The 23,177-nt window shown below is 41.4% G+C and overlaps 1 protein-coding gene across 4 annotated transcripts in view; it reads left to right on the forward strand.

Annotated features, from left to right (window-relative positions):
- The window catches only part of ATE1 (arginyltransferase 1), a 153,456-nt gene that overhangs the window by 95,438 nt on the left and 34,841 nt on the right, over window positions 1-23,177 (forward strand). For all 4 annotated transcript variants that reach the window (XM_082267397.1, XM_082267395.1, XM_082267396.1 and 1 more), the window contains 2 exons: window positions 9,654-9,686; window positions 21,590-21,771. In XM_082267397.1, coding sequence (XP_082123523.1) covers window positions 9,654-9,686; window positions 21,590-21,771 — 215 coding nt within the window. The remainder of the gene's footprint in view (window positions 1-9,653; window positions 9,687-21,589; window positions 21,772-23,177) is intronic.

Genomic DNA, 23,177 nt, shown 5'->3' on the forward strand with positions numbered 1-23,177 from the left:
GGATCGAAAAGCCCATGTGAAAGGGGCCTAAATCTCTTTTGAGTTTGTATGTTTTCTCCATGCATGTTTCTTCTGGTTAATCCACTTTCCTCTCAAAATCTAAAAGCTTGTTTTGCAACAGTTCAAGTGTGGGGTTTCAGATTGTTAGATGGCCACTGGAAACTGATTCATTTTAAGACTCAACCTTGTAATCAGCCTCTGCCTCCCAGTGCTAATCTGTGCTCATTTCAATGGGACAGAACCTTCATTCTACTTCAAGACGAATGTAGGGATGGAGGCATGTGGTTGGCACAGGAAGCTGAAAATGTAAATCATAACCTCAACTCTGAACCAAGGCTATTTATTATAATTATGTTTTTGTGCTTTTGGCATTGTCTATTGTCATCGATGCCTACTGGGAGCCAATTATTTTTTTTTTACTATGATTTAAAGAATTGAAACTGGCCTGCAGGAGATTGTAGTGAAAATGTATGCCTTTCTACGTGTTATTTAAAACCTTGAAGTATTTTTTTTATTTATTTTTGAGAAGATCTCACCCTTCACTACTCTGCCAAGTTGAAATTACTGTTTTTTCTTGTAGCACAACTGTATTGTCACTGCTTAGGGGAAATATCTAACAAGGGGACGGCATTGAACAGCAGATGGAGGTTCTAACACCCACTGTACCTACACTAAAATGAGGAAATTAAAGTTTTGGCTGGAGTTTCCCATAGACCTTTAACAATCATATCACGTTTATTATGCCATCTTAACACTTAATGGGTTCAGTATGAGCTCAGAGATGGGGTCCCCATTAACGTGCTGTGTTAATGCATCTAATACTGTGGAGATTATCTGAGCTGGAGAAGGATTAGCAGCCTAGTGGGAATGACTGGAGGCTGTGTTGAACGGCATATAGAGGGGTTAACAAGGGTATCCAGTTGCATGTGATTTCCTAATTATAATCACCAGATTTCACAGCCACTTAAAGAGAATGGTTACTCGAATAACCTCCAATTCTTTCTGTGTTTAAAATTGTCAGCGCTGTAACTCTGTAGTTACACTGACTATTGTGTAAAGGAAGAAGAGCATTGTTGAGTAACTTGCTTGACATAATGGGTGAAATGAGATCAGGGTGTTTTTGGTACGGAGTTCTATTTTCTTTACTGTCTGCTCATTAGAATAACTTGTGATTCTTACAACTAAGATGGGAAATTTGTAACAGGAACTAGAGGGAAATTATCCTTTTCAAATCTGTCCATGGAGTTTACTGTCTAATGTCCTACTATTGTCTTAAAGTTTTATAAATGTTATGGCCATTTTGGGTGCGCATCAATGAGTCTTTTAGTATGTTTATGGTTTGTGGGAGGAAGCAAGATCACCAAGAGGACAATATACAGAAACACAGGAAAAAAAAATATATTTTTTATTGTCTTTTATTTATGTTAACAAACTAATATTCAATGTAACCTCACATATCCACCAGCAGTCTGGAAGCCATTTAACCATGTAGTAGTTTTTAGGATTGTATGAGAGCATTGCATGCACAAAACTCCTTACAGATAAAGACCTGCTTGGGTTTAAAATATATGTTAGAATAAAATCAGTGTACCTCTACAGCACATTTCCCTGTGTTTTATCCCTTTAAAAAGTTACAGAAAGGTACAGAATAGTATCTGTTAGGCCCCTTTCACACGGTCCACATTCCATTGCGGACCGTGCTCTGCTCAGCGGGGATCGATTCGCCAATCCCCGCTGAGCCGGCGGATGACAGCTCCGTCTCCGCACTGTGTGTCATGTCACCGCCCGCTGACACCCGCTGCCATCTGCATCCGATCCTGTCCATGAAATCCGGACGGTTGCAAACCCTATTTTCCATTCCGTCCTGGGGATCTGATCGGATGAGAGCGGATGGCGGACATCCGATTCTCCATAGAGAGCAGCGGGGCTCTGACACCTCCCTCTCCACACACAGTGCGGAGACGGAGCTGTCATCCGCCGGCTCAGCGGGAATGCGGACCGTGTGAAAGGGGCCTTAATCTACCAGGAATCCAATGTGGTCCTCGGTTGCTGTTTGAGTTGATAACACATTGCCTCTGCTGCAGTTAAATCCTAACCAGTGTTGTTCACCCTGCCTGCTGAACTACAGAACTCCAGCCTATCCCCCACCTCTCTGGCCTAACTCCCCCTGTAGTCCAGCAGGCTCAGCCTTGCCTGCTGGACTACACAACTCCAGTCTATCAATCACCCCTCCCTACCCCATTCCACCTGCATACATTCATTTCTTTCGAATTAAGGCCCCTTTCACACATGTGGACCGTTCAGATCCACCTGTCAATTTTTCAGGCAGATCTGAATGGATGCCCCATGTATCTCTATGGGGCAGCGGATGTCAGCAGAGACATGTCCGCTAACATCCGATCCGATCCTGTCAGTCAAATCCGGATGGATGGAAACCCTATTTTTCATCCGTCTGGTGGATCGGATCAGATGAGAACAGACAGGCGGTCCGTTCTCATCCGATTCCCCCATAGGGGACAGCGGGGATCTGACACCTCCGCCTCCGCACACAGAGCGGAAATGGAGCTGTCGTCCGCCCGCTGAGCAGAAAGGAGTCGGCCCACAGAGCGGACAGGTGTGAAAGGTGCCTAAAGGATAAGTTTACCTTTGGGAACATATTGCATGTCCACCTGTTTTTAGGGTGGAACATGTAACGTGTTCCCACTGCTGCAGTCTCTCCCTAACCCGCCACTTCTAGTCATGTGACAGCCAGCCAGAGAGCTTCTCCCTGAACTCGCTGTCAAAACAAAAAAATAAATAAAATAACACGCTGTGCAGGGCTTCACCCACCTGGGCGCTTTATTCATTTACAGAGGGGAGAACTACAAGTACAGACAGCCTTTGTGACTGTCGGCTTGTAGTTCTCAATGAACTACCAGGACGCCGTTGAGTGCTCTAGGTAGTTCATTGTTTCTTCCTGCCATTGTGTAACTGCCTGCTCATATGGGGTACTCCCAGACAGCCTAAGCTGACAGTCTGCAGGAGTTCTGCATTGCCCCTGTGATCTGCTGAACATGGGTGCAGTGCTTTACAGGATCCTAGTAAAAAAAATAGTAAACGCACATCTTGCAAAAAGATGTGCGTTCATTTAATTTTTTTTTTTTTACAAAGGTGAACTTATGCTTTAAAACAAAGCTGCTGCCTTAACTCCTAATAGCCTACCTACACATAGGGTTGCCACCTCATCCCTTTAAACCAGGACACATATTAACCACTTCTGGACTGAAATGTTTTACCCCCTTTATGACCAGGCATTTTTTTGCGATTTGGCACTGCATTACTTTAAATGACAATTGCGCAGTAGAAGTACGGCGGCTGGTCGGCAAGTAGTTAATAATTATACAGGTTCACAGGCTAATATAAGGCACTGAGTTTAATTACCACCTTAATCAGCCACAGCACCTGTGTAATTAATGTGTGTCCTGTTTTAAAGGGATGAGGTTGCAACCCTACCTACACAACTGTGTGTGGAAAAAGGGCTTTTGGGAGATGTTGTTCTGGGGAGGGGATCTGCCTAAGGTCAATAGAATATCACCAACTAAAAGCTCCTCTTGCAAGAACTTTATAAGTGTGGTGATGTCACAGGGAGGAATAAAGTAAAAGGGAAAAAAAGCTTGGCCATGCTTTAGAATGGTGAGGTTTTGGGGGTAAGTTTGGGTCATGTCTGGAAATAAACTTTAATCCAGTGTTTTCTGTTCTGTGAGACGGCATTGTTAACCATTGTGCTGCTTCTCCTGCCTTAATATTTTAGAATCTTTATTGGGCCTTCTCTGTAATAGTCTACTGCTGCTTCTTATGACCTGTTAGTTGTTTACTGAAGCTGTATGGGAATAAGTAATCAAGGGTTGCAATGAACAGCAGTGTACTGCTTAATTTGAGTAAATACAATACAAGTGTTTGGTCTACGTTTGTGGATTGGGCACTCCTGCTTACACTAAATAGCACTGTTTTATTCCAAACAGAACTTGTTTCTCTTTGTTCAGTCGTACATTTGGTAATGATCATAGTAAGATGTTTGTATTCTGTGGGTAGTGGTAAGGTTATCCAGGCCTCTTGGGGATGCACTGCTATGAACATTTTGCCCTTTGCTGAAAGGTTTACAGACATCAAAGTTCAGTCTTCTCTGCACTGGTGTGAAACAGGCTGTGCCCTTTACTTTTTTTCAACGGACCTGGAAAATGTAGGGCAGCAGGATATGCCTGACTTAGGCAGGTCCATCCCTCCTGCTTTGGGGGCTGCTCAGGCAGCTGCAAATTTAAAGATGTCTTTCCTGGAACTGTAAAGGAGCAAGCTGTATCTGTGCTGTGCCAGGATTGGAAGAGCACAAAGTGCCAGGCTTGGAAGAGCCCGCACACTTGTCACAAAACTGTCTGTGTGACTGTTTAGTCAGGAGTCTGTTTCTGCGAATGAATGGCAAAAGTCCAGCAATATGTGTTTTTCCATGGTTTCTCTGAAAGTTCACATATAGGGCAGGTGATTTATGTTACTCTTAATGCATGTTGGACCCTAGCATTATTCTTTCCATAGGCACAGCTTTTTTTTTTTGTGGAAAATATTAACAAGATTTTACCATAATTTAAGTATCTGAATAACTTATTGGCACAAGGGTCTGTATGTTGCTTTATGACACTGAGGTACTTGATTTAGATCCCACCTTATTCCTTGAGGCCCACCTTACCTGATGAATATTATGTTTTGTTTATACTTAATTTTAAGGATCCAAGAAACAAGCAGATAAGTTAAAGTTATACCAAAAGTGAAAAAAAAGAGGTAATACCTGCTCTGCACACTGATTTTAAACAGAACGATCCCTTACCTCCTCTTCTGGCAGTCCTCTTTTGGCGCTGCCAGCTTCTCCCCACTTCGGGTGCTTTCTTAGCGCCCGGCTTGTTAAGGAGGCAACCGAAGTGTGTGTGCACTCCCGAGCTGAGCTGTGTGTGTCCATAGACCACAGTCCAGTGCTGGCAAGACAGGCCGTCCCTCTTCACATCCTGACAGCAGTTGGGGCCTATGGCTCCACTGAGAATTCAATAACCCCCTCCCACCACCGCTTCCCGGTCCTTTAAGTGGATCAAATTGTGGGGAGATGAGCATTCTGAATCTGATCATGCGAGCGCTCTCATTGGCAGTTACAGCAGCCACATGATTGAAAAGCTCCCGATCGCAAGTATTCACCAGAAGCTTTCCGTGACACTTCAGGTACTGTACTGAAAACCCATACGGAGTGCACTCTCAGACAGTAATCTGTTTACATATAGCCACATACAAGCAACCACTCGGCTTTAAAACTCACCTGCCAAGAGGCCACATACAGTATCTCACAAAAGTGAGTACACCCCTAACATTTTTGTAAATATTTTATTATATCTTTTCATGTGACAACACTGAAGAAATGACACTTTGCTACAATGTAAAGTAGTGAGTGTACAGCTTGTATAATGGTATATATTTGCTGTCCCCTCAAAATAACTCAACACACAGCCATTAATGTCTAAACCGCTGGCAACAAAAGTCAGTACACCCCTAAGTGTACATGTCCAAATTGGGCCCAAAGTGTCAATTTTATGTGTGGCCACCATTATTTTCCAGCACTGCCTTAATCCTATTGGGGAGTTCACCACAGCTTCACAGGTTGCACTGGAGTCCTGGTGAGCTGGTGGATGCTGGAGACTTTGCACTCCTCCATCTTCCATTTGAGGATGCCTCACAGATGCTCAATAGGGTTTAGGTCTAGGGACATGCTTGGCCAGTCCATCACCTTTATCCTCAGCTTCTTTAGCAAGGCAGTGGTTATCTTGGTGGTGTGTTTTGGGTCGTTATGTTAGAATACTGCCCTGCGACCCAGTCTCTGAAGGAAGGGGATCATGCTCTGCTTCAGTATGTCACAGTACATGTTGTCATTCATGGTTCCCTCAATGAACTGTAGCTCCCCAGTGCTGGCAGCACTCATGCAGCCCCAGACCATGACATTCCCATCACCATGCTTGACTGTAGGCAAGACACACTTGTCTTTGTACTCCTCACCTGGTTGCTGCCACACACGCTTGACACCATCTGAACCAAATAAGTTTATCTTGGTCTCATTAGACCACAGGACATGGTTCCAGTAATCCATGTCCTTAGTCTGATTGTTTTCAGCAAACTGTTTTCTTATGCACTATTTTTAGAAGATGTTTCCTTCTGGGACAACAGCCATGGAGACCAATTTGATGCAGTGTACAGCGTATGGTCTGAGCACTGAGAGGCTAACCCCCCACCCCTTAAACCTCTGCAGCAATGCTGGCAGCACTCATTCATCTAATTCCCAAAGACAACCTCTGGATATGGCGCTGAGCAGGTGCACTCAACCTCTTTGGTCGACCATGGCGAGGCATGTTCTGGGTGGAACCTTTCCTGTTAAACCACTGTATTGTCTTGGCCACCGTGCTGCAGCTCAGTTTCGGGGTCTTGGCAATCCTCTTATAGCCTAGGGCATCTTTGTAGAGCAACAATTATTTTTTCAGATTGTCAGAGAGTTCTTTGCCATGAGGTGCCATGTTGAGCTTCCAGTGACCAGTATGAGAGCGAGCAATAACGCCAAATTTAACACACCTGACACCTTGTAAAACTAACGAGTCACATGACACCAAGGAGGGAAAATGGCTAATTGGGCCCAATTTGGACATTTTCACTTAGGGGTGTACTCACTTTTATTGCCAGCGGTTTAGACATTAATGGCTGTGTTGAGTTATTTTGAGGGGACAGCAAATTTACAAGCTGTACAGTCACTGTACTAAGAAAGTGTCATTTCTTAAGTGTTGTCGCATGAAAATATATAATAAAATACTTACAAAAATGTGAGGGGTGTACTCACTTATGTGAGATACTGTATATGCATGCAGCTGGCAGGAAGAGAATAAGGTTAAAAAAAAACAACCTTCAGACTTTAGAACCACTTTAAGAGTTCTCCAAAGCTCCATATTGGCACATGCAATCTCTAATGCACTATGTTTAATGTATTAGTTCTATATTAATGCTGATGACAAAGAAAAGGGAAGTAGTTTGCAGTCTGCATCCAACTTTGATCTCTGCTCAAATCTGTTCAAAAACCACCCCTCCTCCACCCCAGGAAAAGCAGCAGTGGTGTTCAAAACCCAACCAGATCCCATTTATCCCAGGTGAAGGTTATACAACAACACTTCCTAATTTTCTGTTGGCAAAAGCCTAGATTAAGGCACAATTACTTCTAGCAATTGTTGGTTAAAGTGGTTGCTATAACTTCATTATCTGTATGTTGGTTAGATTTTAGCAATCTAAAAAACTACATTTTATTTTCATTATCTCTCATTTCTAAATTGTTCTCCTATTAAATAATGTGTGTGTTTAAATATGTGAAATAACAATGTGCTTCACATAAAGGTCTTGTGTATTAGAGAATTTATGGCTGGTGCTGTATAAATCAAAAACCATTCAAGTGATCTTTTGAACTGATCAAAAGGTCGTTGATCAGATGTGATAAAAGTGATGGGGGGGGGGGGGGGACACATGGAGCTAATTATCTTGCTGGTACATGGTGGAATGTAACACATTAACACTCTGAACTGTTCTAAGAAAAAAAGGATGCAATTTCCACAGAGCTTCCAAGTTGAGAACTTAGTTTTTACAAGTACATGTCCATTCAGCACACTGGTGGAGTGAGGGTGTTTTCTATAGCAGCCAATCGTATCATTTTGAAAATGTGATTGTTTGCTACAAATACCTCCACTTCTTTCATCCACATTTATAGAATAACACTGTTGGGCTTCTATTTCTAAAACATTTGCTGGACGAATGTCACACACATGGAGGCTCCACAAATTTTGACTATAATTTCTGTAATAGATTAATTTCTATGATTATCAGCGCCATCTAGTGGCAAATATCAGTTTCGTTTTCTGAATTACCTTAATGAGAAAATATGCATTTTGGCCACTAGATGGAGCTGACAATCATCATCATTATTACACAAATTACTGCTGAATTTGTCTCCAATAAATGCTTATAAACATTTTTAACATTTGAGTGTGATTCCCACTTAGTGACCAGTCTTTATTGACACTGCAGTAAAGGTGAATTATATTTACAGTCATCTTGGGTGACCCCATGCCAAGCATAGAAAATAACAGCACACTGGTGTGTTAGGGAACACTTCCCTATTGTCAGTGCACTTGTACATAATAAAGCCTTAAGGCACAATAGTAAGTGAGGATCTGTTAGTCTGACCACTTGTCTGTACACATACTAATAATGGGTTATATAGAAAGAGACTGAGAGCTTTATGTGTAATAATATAGGATTGCCCATTGCAATGCTCAGAAATGATCACATGCTGTAGAACTATTGAGCATTATCCGGTAGAATACATTAAATTTACTCAATGTATCTTACCTTTCATATATCTGTTGTAATTGCCACAAATGATCATAAATACAAATGGTAAAAAAAGCAAGTCTGTTTAGTCTTTCAGATTCAATAGTTCTTTGATATGTGATCAGTCTGGGATAAGTCTAGAAGATTTTCCTATACAAACCTAAAAACTGCTTGTTCCATTTGAACCTAGCCCATGTTGTCTGTGAGTTCAGATTTTTAAATGACTGCTAACACACCAATCTTTTATGTCTTCATCAAAGGCTGATATTTTATAATGTAGAAGCTACACATTCTGCTCCCATAGTGGGTAAATTTACATCTGAGCTGTCTGGAAATAAACATACACAGACACAAAACAGAAGCTGACTGTGAAACTTGGGATAAACCATACACTTACCATATATAGGCTGGGAGTGTGAACGCTCTGTATCAGAACGTGACTAATCTTTTTCTTACTGGAGTTCTTGAAACTTTGTGCTAGATTCCTGCACATAATCAGCCACCTAGGTCATTCTCAAGTGAGCGAGAAAAGTTTATAGCATTAATTGCTAATTAGATAAACCACAGACAGACAGAATCATTTGGAGGTTTCTGAAGGGAAAAAAAAACAGAAGAATATTGTACGTTTCCTGATTAAACTCGTAAACGCTGAAAGATGAACAATGGAAGAGAGTGGTATGGAAATTCCTGATTTGTCTATAGCAGAAGATTTGAACATTAGATGTTGCTTCATTCTCAAGTTAAAACAATGTCTCTGTTAGTGCTATGTCTCTTTTTGTGGAGTGTAGTTGACATACAAGACATCATAGACATTTAAGGGCATTTGTTGGCTGGCTGGTTCCTAAACAAAATTGGTTCTCTTGTTCGGAGGGAGACTCTCAGTCACCAGTTTACTTTTTACAGGTTCCTATATTGCACTGTCAATTTACGCAGTGCTTTACATATATATTGTACATTCACATCAGTCTCTGCCCTCAACGAGCTTACAATCTAAGGACACTAACTCACATTCATACTAGAGCCAATTTAGACAGGACCCATTTTATATATTTACGTATATCAGATACCCTTTCATGTTAAATTTGAAGAGACATACTGTACATACATGACCAGCAATATTCTTACATACTGATAACAATTGTACACGTTTCTTTGAACTGAGATTTCTAACATTTATTTTCTTTTTGTTTCCCTTGCTTAATGTCACCCTTTTCTGGGTCTTGCAGTTCACCAGATTTCTCTGCGATTCTCCTCTAGAGGTAAGTTTCTCATTAGCCATATAAAGACTATTTGGATTGCAACATAAAGTGTGATGCTAGAAGCCATACTGAATCAAATTGTTGCTTGATCCTAGATGTCTTCAAAGTGTTTTTTATTCTTCTTTAATGTTGCCAATATGTTCAGGGATAATTGTACTGGTGGCAAACAGTCATTTTAGTATACATACTAGTAAACAGACAAAAGTCAATAATTGTTCTATTGAAATTAAATCTCTAAGGGCTCTTTGACAAGGTCCGCCTCCGTCGTCGGACTCCGTGCTGCTCAGCATGGGATCGATCCGCCGATCCCTGCTGAGCAGGCAGGTGACAGCTCCCTTTCCGCTTTGTGTGTGGAGAGGGAGGCGTCAGAGCCCCACTGCTCTCTATGGGGGAATCGGATGAGAGTGGACAGGCGGTCCTGGAAGGATGGAAAATAGGGTTTCCATCCGTCCGGATTTCACGGACAGGATCGGATGTGGGTGTCAGCGGATATGTCACCGCGGACATCTGCTGCCCCATAGGGATGCATGGAGGATCCGATCAGGTCCGCCTAAAAAACTGACAGGCGGATCTGATCGGATCGTTTGTGTGAAAGGGGCCTTAGTGAATTTCTTATGACTTTCAAGCTGGCACCCTAATGCAACATATATGTTGTGCTGTAACACATTGTTTATGGAACCCTGTAGCCCCATGTGAATATTGAACCTTATTGTGGTTCTTGTGCTGAGCAAAAGGGTTAGCCCCTTGTATGACCAACTTTAAACTAGCCATACACTTTGTAATATGATTTGTTTAGGCTGGAGAAGGGGTCTCTAAACTAAGGGCCTCCAGTTGTTCAGGAACTACAATTCCCATCATGCCTAGTCATGTCTGCGAATTTCAGAGTTTTAAAATTCCTCATGAGACGGGTAGTTCCGCAACAGCTGGAGGGCCGTAGTTTGGAGATCCCTGGGCTAGAGTATGAAAGGGTAATAGCCGACCTTGTATTTGTCCTGGTAGCCATCATTGCCATCAGGACTGAAAACAATGGGTAATCCAACATTTAAAGGGGGTACTTGTTCCAGTGGCACCTGTTCAAGAGGTCATTCCCCTCACTTTAGAGAGATTTTCCTCACTTAGGCTAGGTTCACACTGTTGTGATTCGATTTTGATGCGGCTTTCAGTGCAATTACATTAGTGCAACTTAGATTCAAGTTGGATACTACTTTGATGCTACTTTGAAGTGGTTTGCATATTCTGTGGGGCACCAAAATCAGGCCGGAATAGCCCCAAAGTAGTACAGAAACTTTTTCCATAATCACGCCCTTCGGAGTTGTAGAGAGTGAACAGGCACCTTTGAAAACCATGTGATTTTTATTGTCATGTGATTCTGCGTGATTCAAGTCACATTTGAAACTGCGCTAAGGTGAAAGGAGGCTTACTGTTGTGTTTGTAGGGCAGTCAGGTATTTGGACATACAGTAGATCCTTAAAATAACTTGAGAGGTAGTTAACTCTTTATTGCTCCCTCCAAAATTAAAAAAAAAAAGAAAAGGATTTGGGTGATATCTAGATATAGATAGGATATATCTAGATATAGATATATGATATATCTCATCTACAGGAGTTTGTTCAATAAGATTGTAATGTGTGTGGCTAGTTTAGAATAAGCTGTAAATGGTCAACAAGATATTTAGCATCACACTAATACAATATGCATGTTGACTGACAAAATGCAGTCACAAAATGCCAAAGATACTATCATTTTTTTTGAAAAATTGGTAATAATTAAGCCATGCAGTGGTCAACTTAAGTTAAATAACTATTATATAACAACAGTTCCAATGTTATTCATCTGTAGATCTCAATATAGGCATCCCCCGTTTTAAGTACACTCACTTTACGTACACTCGCGAGTACGGACACAGCCTGGTCAGCTTGGCATGGCACTTCTCCCAGTTTTTAACATTAGTGTCTATGGGAAATCTTGGTCAGCTTGACATGGTACTGCTCCCAAACCATAAGTGACAGGGATACCAAACTTAGGGAGCACCAAGAGGGGAACCAGGACTACAACATATCCTATTTGTGGGCGACCAGCTTGCCTAGGTAATCTACCATGTCATAGTCCTGGATCCCCTTAACATGCTCCCCAAGCTTGGTGTCCTTGTCACTTATGGTTTGTGAGCAGTGCCATGTCAAGCTGACCAAGATTTCCTATGGAGCTAGAGTATTTACATGCATTGAGAAATGAAAAAAGGTATTGCTTCACTTTAAGTACATTTTCATTCTACATACATGCTCTGGTCCCATTGTGTACTTAAGTGGGGTATGCCTGTACAATAGATCTTTATCACACTTTATAGCAAAAAACTTAAAATGTTTCAGTTAATAGGTTTTAAGTGTGGAGGCCACACTACCACATCAAGACACCACTGATAAGCGTGGTCCCTAACTTTAAACTCTCTGAGTTTTGAGCTTTGTGACATATATAGAAATGCATAAACAGAAAGCAGGCTCACTTAGAGCCAACCCTTCCCTTCCTAATAATGACAGCAACACAACAAACATCACCTTTGCAAGATATCTGAAGACCTGCAGTAAGTCTGCATCCATCTGTGCATCAGCCTGAATGTAGAATTGTTGCAGGTCCTGGTGGTGTGTCCTACACATTCTCATTGACAGTTGCCTATGTATGACCAGCCTCTGGTTGCTCTTGACAAACCAAATCTGCTAGTAGCCCCAGTCACTGCGGCAGTGTTTGACTTCTGCTTTTTTCTTTACACCCAGGTTTTTTTCTGTACATATAAAATCAGAAATTAATTCTAAATTGATAAATATTTAATGTATACCTATAGATTGTTGATACATTACACACTTTAATACTGATACATTTTATAGTTTTTACACCTTAGAGCTCTTTCACATGGTCCGCCTCCGTAGGCAGATCCGTGCTGCTCAGCGGGGATCAATCCGCGATCCCCGCTGAGCCGGCGGATGACAGCTCCGTCTCCGCTTGCAGTGTGGAGAGGGAGGTGTCACAGCCCCCGCTGCTCTCTATGGGGAATCGGATGAGAGCGGACCGCCTGTCCGCTCTCATCCGATCCCCAGGACGGATGGAAAATAGGGTTTCCATCCGTCCGGATTTCATGGACGGGATCGGATGCGGATGGCAGCTGGTGTCAGCAGACATGACATCCGCTGCTCCATAGGGCTGAATGGGGCATCCGATCAGATCCGTCTAAAAAACTGACAGGCGGATCTGATCGGACCGCGCGTGTGAAAGTGTGAAAGACCCCTTAGGGCTCTTTCACACGGTCCGCTCCGTAGGCGGATCCATGTTGCTCAGCGGGGATCGATCCGCGATCCCCGCTGAGCCGAGCGGATGACAGCTCCGCTTGCATGGGGGATCGCTTGTCCGCTCTCATCAGATCAGATCCGATCCGATTACTGAACGGATGGAAAAATAGGGTTTCCATCCGTCCAGATTTCAAGCACAGGATCGGATGCGGATGGCAGCGGGTGTCAGCGGAGGTGTCTCCGCTGACACCCGCTGCCCCATAGAGCTGCATGGAGGATCCGATCAGATCCGCCTAAAAAACTGACAGGCGGATCTGATCGGATCGCCCGTGTGAAAGAGCCCTTACTTTGTTTTAAGATATACAGTACTTAAAATAATATTGAAAATTCTTATACATTTAAAAGCTTGTAGAGCATTGCTGTGTATATTTAGTATGTCCAGGGCTAAAATGATATATTTTTTTATTCTTATTATTAACCAGGTTAATGTGAAATGATACATATCAATATTTTATATTTACCAACTGCAGCACAAGGCAGTAGAACCACCCATTTATCAGACTGGCTTATTACAGTGCTGTGAATAGCTTGAATGTACTGTAATGTATATAAACATGGATAGTAGGATGTTAAATTACACAGCTGAAAGTCCTGGAGGAGTAACAAGTGCAGGAAACCCAGCATGCTCTGCAAGTAGTGTAATGAATACACCATATACTAAATGTTAAAAAAAAATATGCCAATAATGAAAAATATATAACATTTCAGCCCATAAACCTGAAAACTTCTGGTCTGTGTGTTGTCATGTTGTTCTGACTAATTTGTATAAGAGATTTTCAGGGTGGTAGAAACACGTAGTCATGCTTGGGCTAGCTATGTTGCTTGGTAAAGCTGGTTGCATGTACACAAGTCCAGCCCAGCCATACAAAATACATTTTCAACAGAGATGTGCTCCATGGACACAGATCATTTCACACTAGGCAATGCAATAAATTGATCTCAAACTGAGCGCAAGTTTGCAGACAAGAGCATGCCACTGAGGATTTGTGTTTTATTTATACAGCAACTTAGTTAAGCAGAACCCCAGAGGAGTTGGATATGGTTCATGGAAACACTTCTGTATATAGCAGCCAGGAGTAGTCCATCCCACAGTCATTTATTACGGAGAGAGCAACATCCTGAAGGAAAATGGGAAGAATGTGCAACATGCAAGACATTGTGAATGACTACTGGACCCTTAAATAGATCTCTTTAGTCTGGTTTAAAGTGCAGCCATGTGCAATAAGTCATAGCAGGTCAGTAGAAAATATTTGCACATGTTTTACCAGGAAGGCCATGCTATATAGGAGACAGAGTTAGATTTTGAAACTGTTTCCTCAAAAATCCTTAAAGGTAAACACTCCAGTCAGAATTGAAAATGCAGCACTGAATTGCATATAGGGAGTACAACCCACACAGCTTGCTAATCATTTCAGTTTTTCACATGCTTGTAATACTAGTGAGACATTTCCAGTCATACCCACTGCAGTCATATGTTTTGTGCCACTTTATCCATTCAGGGCAAAGTGACAGTGTCAGTGGAAACAAAGTGACAGTGTCAGTGGAAACAATCTACTCCCAACCACTTTGTACTTTCTCTCCAGCCAATCCTTCCCCTATTGCAGGCCCCACAAAAATACCTGATGCTGGGTCAGAGTGAGCGAAGATTTTGCAACCCCCCTCCAATCATGTGGCAGTGCTTCGCCCCAGCAATTGGCCCTGCATCATGAGAAGAGGTCTCATGCTCTTCCATACCTAGAATCACTGGGCATTTTGCAGTAATAGCCAAAGAAGGAGTGCTGCAGAGTTGAGTATAAAGTGACCAGTCAAAGGGCTACAAACAATAGGCAAGATGATGGTGTATCTTTAGGAGAAGTGCCGGTTCACACTGATCCGACTTGTCAGGCGACTTGGTCGCCTGACAAGTAGCTTCCAATGCTGAGCAATGGAACCGCTCTAATCAGAGCGACTCAAGTCGCTCCGACTTAGAAAACGGCTCCTGCACTATTTTTTTGCAAAGTCGGAGCGACTTGCATTGACTTCCATTATGAGAAGTCGTTGCAAGCCGCGCCGAAGTCGCGGTGCATGGGCGACTTCATTAGTCGCCTGAAGTCGGGGCGACTTCGAGTTGGATTAATGTGAACCGACACTTAAACTCTTTTGAGTGGAATGCAGACTGCCATTAATGGTCACCCAAATGGTCACCTTCTGAAAATACTAGTTACCTGGCTGTCTCTGGCTTCATTCAGCAGTTGAAGCTAAAACCTCTGATCTGCATTGTTGCCCCCAGGTCTTTGAGAAAGGTTTAGCATTGCAGCAAAGCAACTTGTATTTTTAGAAAGAAAGCTCTTCAGTTGCAGCTTATCAGTCCCTCGCAGCACAAGTTTCCTTTGAACAATTCCTTTGAAAATATAAGTTTACAGTTTCCAAACTCATGGTCCAGCTTCTGAGTTTTCTTTTTAAAGATCATGGTACGACCATGCATGGTAATATCAGGCAAACATTCAAACTTATGTTTGCGGGGAAGGGAAACACCTTGTAGACATACCTAGCGGAGGCATTCTAGAGACCGAACTAGTTCCAGCCCTCCCCCTTGACAGCCGATGTTTGACACTCAGTAGGACCTTCAAACACATGAAAGTTCCCTGACCTTAACAGCCATATCAGGCAAACCTACAGTGTAGTCTGCAGTGCATGGTTGTATATAAAGCAGTACTGGACGACAAGGGTGTATGTTATAAAACTTAATTCCTAGAGATGGCAAACGCTGCACCAAGCAATCCGATATATTTTAAGGCACAGCAAATTCTTGATTTTTTCTTCAGAACTAGTGGAAAAGGCGACCACAGTGGCTCTAGCATTGCCACAAAATTAATCCATCTGCAATCCAATGGCATCTTCTTTTTAAGAAGGTCTGAAATCTAGAAGCTGTGCCCATAAAATGTAGACCAAGGGCAAAGGACTAGTCATCATTATTTCCTGTGTCCTCCCTGCTGCTATTTTTTTTCTATATTACTAAATTACTGTGCCTTGTTTCACATTGTTTCTGCATGTGGGTGGACTTTTTTTTTGTAGATGAATTGGGCTTTGCTTCCTCAAAACAGAGCTCCCCCTAGATGCCTAATGTTCTGATAATTAATAAGCTTCACAAAGCGCAGATCCACAAAATGAAAGAAGCAAAAGCAGAGACATTCATGCAGAATAACTTCACAACATTTCACCCTAAATCTCATGAAATGAATAGTCATGGGCAACAGTGCTTTAAATCTCATATATTGCTCTGAAATAAATTGTATGTATGTTTTTCAGGAGGAAAAGACAGATTTTACAGGGCAATGCTTATGAACAATATACATTTATAGGTGTTGCCTAAAACATAGTGAATTTTTGCTTTTTGAGTTCATCTTAGCATTGTATTGAACATAGTGCTTTTTTTTGTAGGCTATGCACACTGTATAGTTGACCAGTATTATTGGAGTTTCAGTTGGAATAAAAAAAGAAAATGTATTCCCCATGCCCTCTGCTCTCTTCGTTGTGATGTCAAATTATGCCAGCATCTACAGCTACAGAAAGCCTTTTAATATATGTTTGAAATGGCAAATTCTCCGCTAATCCTCTCCACGTGCGCCTCTTTCATTTCCCTGTATAGTGCATTTCATGCTGTTTCACATTCTGTGCCCGTAAATCAGATCACCATGTGTAGCTGCAAATTTCTGCTCGGCCTTCCCTCCTGCTGTCTTTGCTAGGCTCCTTCTCCTCAACAGTTTATTATGGTGTCAGCTTTCCCCCTCTGCCCTGCCCATGTCCATGTGAAGTGAAGGTTGCTAAACCTTTTTTAACTAGAGTAAAATTATATATAGCTGAGTTGAGCACAAAAAAATTTGATTAGCAGTAAAATGGGAACAGTCAAGAGAAAAGTGGACTATAGATGGGTAATTTTTTCTTTTTTCTCAGTCAGGCTGAATACTCAAAAACAAACCAGGTGTATGGAGGAATCCCCCTTGCCGGGACATTCTATTCTGACCGCTAGATCTGGCACGTACGAATACAGTAATTTAGCAGCTGTAGCCGCTGATCAACAAAAGTCTTTTACCTGTCCATTTGGCAGAAGTCGATATAACAATCGACATCTGCCAAACAGTAACCAACCTACACAGATTAATATTTGGCCGACCCCTGTTGAACTGGCCGAATTTTAACCCAACTATGGCCAGCTTTAAGGCTTTGTTCCTCTGACTGAAAAAGATCTTGCATTGTTTTATTGGCATTCTTCTAGTCAATGAGAGATGTTAGAATTATTTACTTATTTTTTTACACTTTTATCACATCCCATTCCTTTGACATGAGTATCGTATTGGGGTATACATTTTTTTTGTAAATCTTCCTCGAAGATAATCTTAACTATTTCTCCCACACCGTTCTATTTTTATGCCTTTGGATAATTACACCAAAATTACTTGTGCAGTTATTTTACAGCTTTCCTTAAAGTGGTTCTAAAGGCTCAAGGTTTTTTACCTTCATGCATTCTATCCATGAAGGTAAAAAACCTTCTCTGTGCAGCAGCCCCCCTAATACCTGAGCCCCATCGCGATCCAGCGATTTACACACGAGCCTTTGGCTTTCCTGGGGCTCTCTCTCCTCATTGGCTGAGCCAGCTGGCTCCCACTGCTGTCAATTTGTCAGGAACTATAAATCAGACTGAGACAGAAAATGCGGTAAATCACACCTTTAATGTAATGGTAATAAATGATACAGAACAGAGAATGTAGTCAAAACATAAGCCAGGGGGCAGAAGCCAAAACGGGAAGTCAGACTAGCCAGTGATCAGGAAACCAGAAATCGGCATAATCTGAGGCAGAGGAACAGGATCAGGAACCAGAAGGGACATCAGCCAGGCAAAGTCTTGAACAGGAACACAGCAGAGAAACCCCAGATATGTTGACCAAGTGAAGGCAGGAAAGGAATGAACAAGGCAGCTTAAAAAGCCAGAAGGGACTGGCTGTAGGCAGGACTGATGAGCAGATAATGATAACCAGGTGAGCCACTGAGGAAAACAATGAGTGCTGACAACTATCTGACAGCTTAGCAGCAGAGAGCTTCTGCGAGCCCAGACCTGACAATCGCAGCCAGTAAACCGATGAGGATGAAGAGGGGGTGAGGCCGAGCTGCGGCTCTGTGTGTAAATGGACACACAGAGCAGCAGCTCAGGAGCGAGCCTGCTTGGGTGCCCCAATTGCAAGCTGCTTGCTCTGGGGGGCACTTGGCAGGAGGAAGGGGCCAGGAGCACTGGAGGGGACTCAAGAAGAGGAGGAACGGGGTTGCTCTGTGCAAAACCATTGCAGGTAAGAGCAGGTAAGTATAACCTGTTATAAAAAAAAAAAAACCTATAATATTACTTTAAGATGAACTCCAAGCAAACAGCTAAATACACATATGGGAACTGTTTTACCTGCCAAAGGAACTGTATTTATGTTCATCCAGTCCTAAGAATTATACAGCTCTGTCACACAGCAGTACCAGCCAGTGACTGTACAATGAAAAGGGACACAGCTGACCGATGAGCTCTTCTCTCTCATCCTATCAGCATGCTTCTTGCACAGAAGCACAACTAGTTAGCTCCGTGTACTGCCTCTACCTCCCCCAGTCAGAGTTCTGCTGTTTACAGACTACAAGCAGTGGCGGATTACCAAATAGGCACCAGACTATGAGCTCCCTGCCTTTTAAGGGCCCCGTAACAATAGATCAAAATATTGATTTGATATTGATAGAAAATTTACAATGAAGCTTTTTATATTGTTTACAAAGGAAAGAAAAGTGAATCCACTCAAAAAGCTATAGAGAAAATACTGTATTAATGTAATGTACTCAATAACAACTTAAAGTACATAAACTATAGACATTAGGTTCACATTACAGTTTGTCGCTTAAAAGCTTAGCTTCTTTCAGCTGTCAGTTTGTAAAGCATCTTGGTGCAACCTACATATGTGTAATGTACATTGGTGATGGTCATTTCTGTCTAGCAGCTGACGTGCACACTACTTAGTTAAATGTTATCCTACTAAAGCTCACACACGAGAAGCCTGCTAGAGGGGCCCAATGGTTTTAGACAAATTGCACAACCCCCCCCCCCCACTTCCTCTGCTACCTAATACTGTACATTCCCCCTTTCTTCCCACCTCTAGGTAAATGCTATTGTAAGTCAGCTCATCACAGTGATTTTATGATGCAATGTAAAATTTGCCATCAAGCAAGAAGACTTTTGTGACTGATGAAAATGATAACTAGCAAATGCTTGTGTGTTATTCCATTTATCACCCAATTGCCATAGAAGCTATTACGCAAACACTGTATGCTAAATGGGAATCAATACATGCTCAGCCGCTGCAAAATAAAGTGGTTCTTGGGAGGCGGATACAGTGAATTGGTGCCTGAGCTCAATAATTCTCAAAACTATAACTAAACTTTGGTGTGCCCTTTAGCACTGAATTTTATGTAAGGGGTTTGCATTGATTACAATCTCTCCTGCCCTTACAGTGTGTGGTTTATTGGGTATAGAGTGCTCTCCTGAAAGTTACTTTCTTTTGAATGGTATGTGGTATTAAAAAGAATGCATTGTATTGGTATGTATCCTGTAATAACGGTCTCAGGAAGCAGTAAGCCATTGTGTGTTGTACTGTTTTCTGATATTTACATCCAATGCATTAACAAGTGGAAGGGCAAAGAATGGTGGGTGCTGAAGGATCTGCTGTCATCTTTTGGTACACTGGGACAAATCTCTGGATTAGTTTACAGAGCTATGTAGCCTTGTTCGGGCGTTCGGGTTTATCTAGTATGGTACTTATCTTCTATGGGGTTTATTTTCTAAAGCTAGAGAGGGCACATTTAGTCACAATTCTTCAGAGAAACCAATCCGCTTTGTTTTATTACTAAAGCTTAGTTAAACAAGCTGAGGTTATAAGCTGATTGGTTTGTCTGCAGAATTGTTAACTAACAAATATCACATACACAGCAGCCTATGTAAAACGTTGCAAACATTTATCATATATAAGGGATGTTCGTTTTGCCAGATATTAGCTAATCATATAATTTAATTGCACCTGTGCCTAGATTATGGACAATACATTATTTACATATTCTTTGCAATCAGTAAAAGAGTTATAAAACAAGCCACCCCTGACTTCTCTAGCTGCTTGAACTGTGAAGTAATTAAATCTCAAAGATCACAACAAAGACGGGTGCATTTCTAACATCTAAAACATCTCAAGTTTACACTAGAAAGCTGGCAGGCTTCTAGTTCTGTTGAAATAGTAAGTGCCCCTATTGAAGACTTTGAGTACAGATTTCTCCACAATGCCTATAGCTGGAGAGATAACTGAGGGCTTGTTTAAGGCCTCACGCACACAGATGTTTATTAGCTTTGAAGTCCTCCGGTGGCATGTACAGCCTGCCATACAAGTGAATACCTGTACACTCCTGTATTCCTATGCCCAGGCACAGAAAAGTGGTACACACCTGTATCATGAGAAACTCAGGTAATCATTTTTTTTTCTTTTTTTTTTTTTTTACATTTATGGATTTTACCTCTGAGCTTGGAGTTTCGTTCCTCTTGCTGCATTCTCCATTATATTAAACAAATGTTCAAACTGCCACATTCCATTAGTTTATAGGAAAACCTATTTCAACATTGCATAGCTATGTACCATCTAATTCCATTAAGTCATGTAGTTTTCCATTTCAAACTACTATGTGATACACTGGTTCGTCTGTGCGTGTGTGTTCATCGGTTCAGGTGAAATTCAAGTGCAAATTTTTCCCTGAATTCGCACCTGAATCGGATCCACAGGACCCTTTTCAAATTGCGGCCACCTCAGACGTGTGAACAAGCTCCATTGAAAGCTGGTCACACTCACGTTATGCGACTTGAATGCAGTGTAAAATGCATTTAATTTGCGTGTATGTGAACCCAGCCTAAAAGAAAGAAAAGGGCCACACTTGGCCCACGGGCCACAGTTTGGAGACCACTGTTCTAAAAGCTTGTATTAGCTGCACATGCATTTTTGCATTTCTTTATGTGGATACTTGTCTTTTTTGGGAAAATTAATTGTTTAAAGGGAAGACCAAAACCAGAAAATAAGCTATTGCCCATAGCTGGAACAACTGTGTGCTAAAGTCCCATATTATTGGATATGGGTAACTCTAGGAAACAGTTTTGTAAGCAACAATGAAGGGAATTGTGCAGGCAAGCATTTTCACAGATGAAGTCCTGTGTTCTGTCAGATACTTTACTCATAACCTCAACAGCATGTACATTCTGTCCACAATGTCCTTATTTGGTGTCTTAATGTGACCACACGGTAAAAAATAATGTCTGACATGGATGGAACATGATTTTTTTTTTTTTATGTGATAATTTAGTATAGAACAGATATCCTTGTGTAGCAAGTCAATGAATAATAATGTATATTTTAACTTCTTAAAGCATCAGTCTTGATTATTGTCGTTGTTTTACTATATATACCATTTCAAAAGTATAACTATTTTTGAATTCTTATAAGTTTATATGTACATTTTTATTTCTCTCGATAGCCAGAGACCCGTCCAGATGGTCTTGCTTGTGGTTATGGCTCCTTTCACCAGCAGTACTTATTGGATGGGAAGATAATTGCAGTGGGTGTCATTGACATCCTTCCCTACTGTGTATCTTCTGTGTACCTCTACTATGACCCAGATTACTCATTCCTTTCCCTTGGGGTTTACTCTGCTCTGAGGTAAGAAATAAGGGAATATCTTCATGATTGGGATTTTCAGTTACCTAATGCAAGGTCAAATATTGGCTCCTGTCTAAAATAGCCCTAGTATGTGTATGTTTGAATATGAAGTTAGGGACCTTAGATTGTAAGCTCCTTGAAGACGGGAACTAATGTGAATGCACAACATACAGTATGTTAAGTACTGCGTAAGTTGACGCCACTATAAAAGGACCTGTAATAAATATATGAAACAAGAAGACGGTGTTGTAAATGTGTTTTAAACTATGTAGATATTGTTTTGATATTACTATTATGGACTAGTGGACAATTAGGTTTGAGCTGGTCTGGACCCTGCAGATAATCAGTATGACGGTGTCCACTCTAAAGTTTGCATTATGTTGTAACACAATTCTTGATACTGACAGAATTGTCAGAAACAATTTCCTCTGGCAGGTAATCTGGCAATGTCTGTGCACTTTGATTTTAAAGTTGATGTAAACCCTCACATATACCCAGTGAAGTGAACAGCCTCAGATGATACACAGAGATGAAACAAATCTCCCTACATACGTTTTACTTGTATATGTGCTATCTTCAGCTTTATGTATTGTATAGAAAGTGCACATTGTGTTAGAAATGTTCTCTTCCTATTCAGCAGAGAGTGTTGTGTTGGTATACACTGTGAGACAGCTGATTGGAGGAAAGGCACACATCCCTACTCCACATAGGCACAGGAAGGAAGGAATGTGCTGTGAATAGAACAGCTCTCTGCTAATCGATTTATAGCACCCACCCCAACACAAAATTCAGCCTGGTTTTATCTCAGTTGATGGAGAACTTGTCCGAGGTTATCATGCTGATCACAGAAGAATGAAGCATGAGAAAGCTATGGGACTTAGGGCTTTGGAGAGAGATAAAATAACACTGCAGATATATGTGCTTAGGCCAAATTTCATGAATCGGGTTTACATCCACTTTAGGAAAAAAAAAAAAAAAAAATATATATATATATATATTTTTTGTAAAACATAAATTCTAAAGTAGCTCCTGAATTCTAGCAGAATGTTATCACAACTTTTGGAAGCTGCATAGGAATGCTTATTTTAAAAGCTAAATGGTGCATTTATTTTATGTCAAGAGTGTCTGTTAAGTGTATGTCAAGCCAAAAACGTTGCTCCTAGTTTTTAACAGCAGGGAAGGATTGGAATTCTCATTAGGTTTTTCTCCTAGCTTGACCTCCTGTCCTGCTAATAATGGTTTCACCAAAAAGGAAGCAAAAGAAAATCTGCAACAAGGAAACAAACAAAAAATAAATAAAAATCTGTGGTTCAAGGCCTTCCTCTACTCTACTAAAGAAAAGTATTTTCATTTCAGTCTGAATTACTTGTATTAAAATATCATCAGGACAAGAAGTGAGGGGAAAT

This window comes from Pelophylax lessonae, assembly GCF_965119305.1.
Source record: "Pelophylax lessonae genome assembly, chromosome: 9".
Classification (NCBI taxonomy): Eukaryota; Metazoa; Chordata; class Amphibia; order Anura; family Ranidae; genus Pelophylax; species Pelophylax lessonae.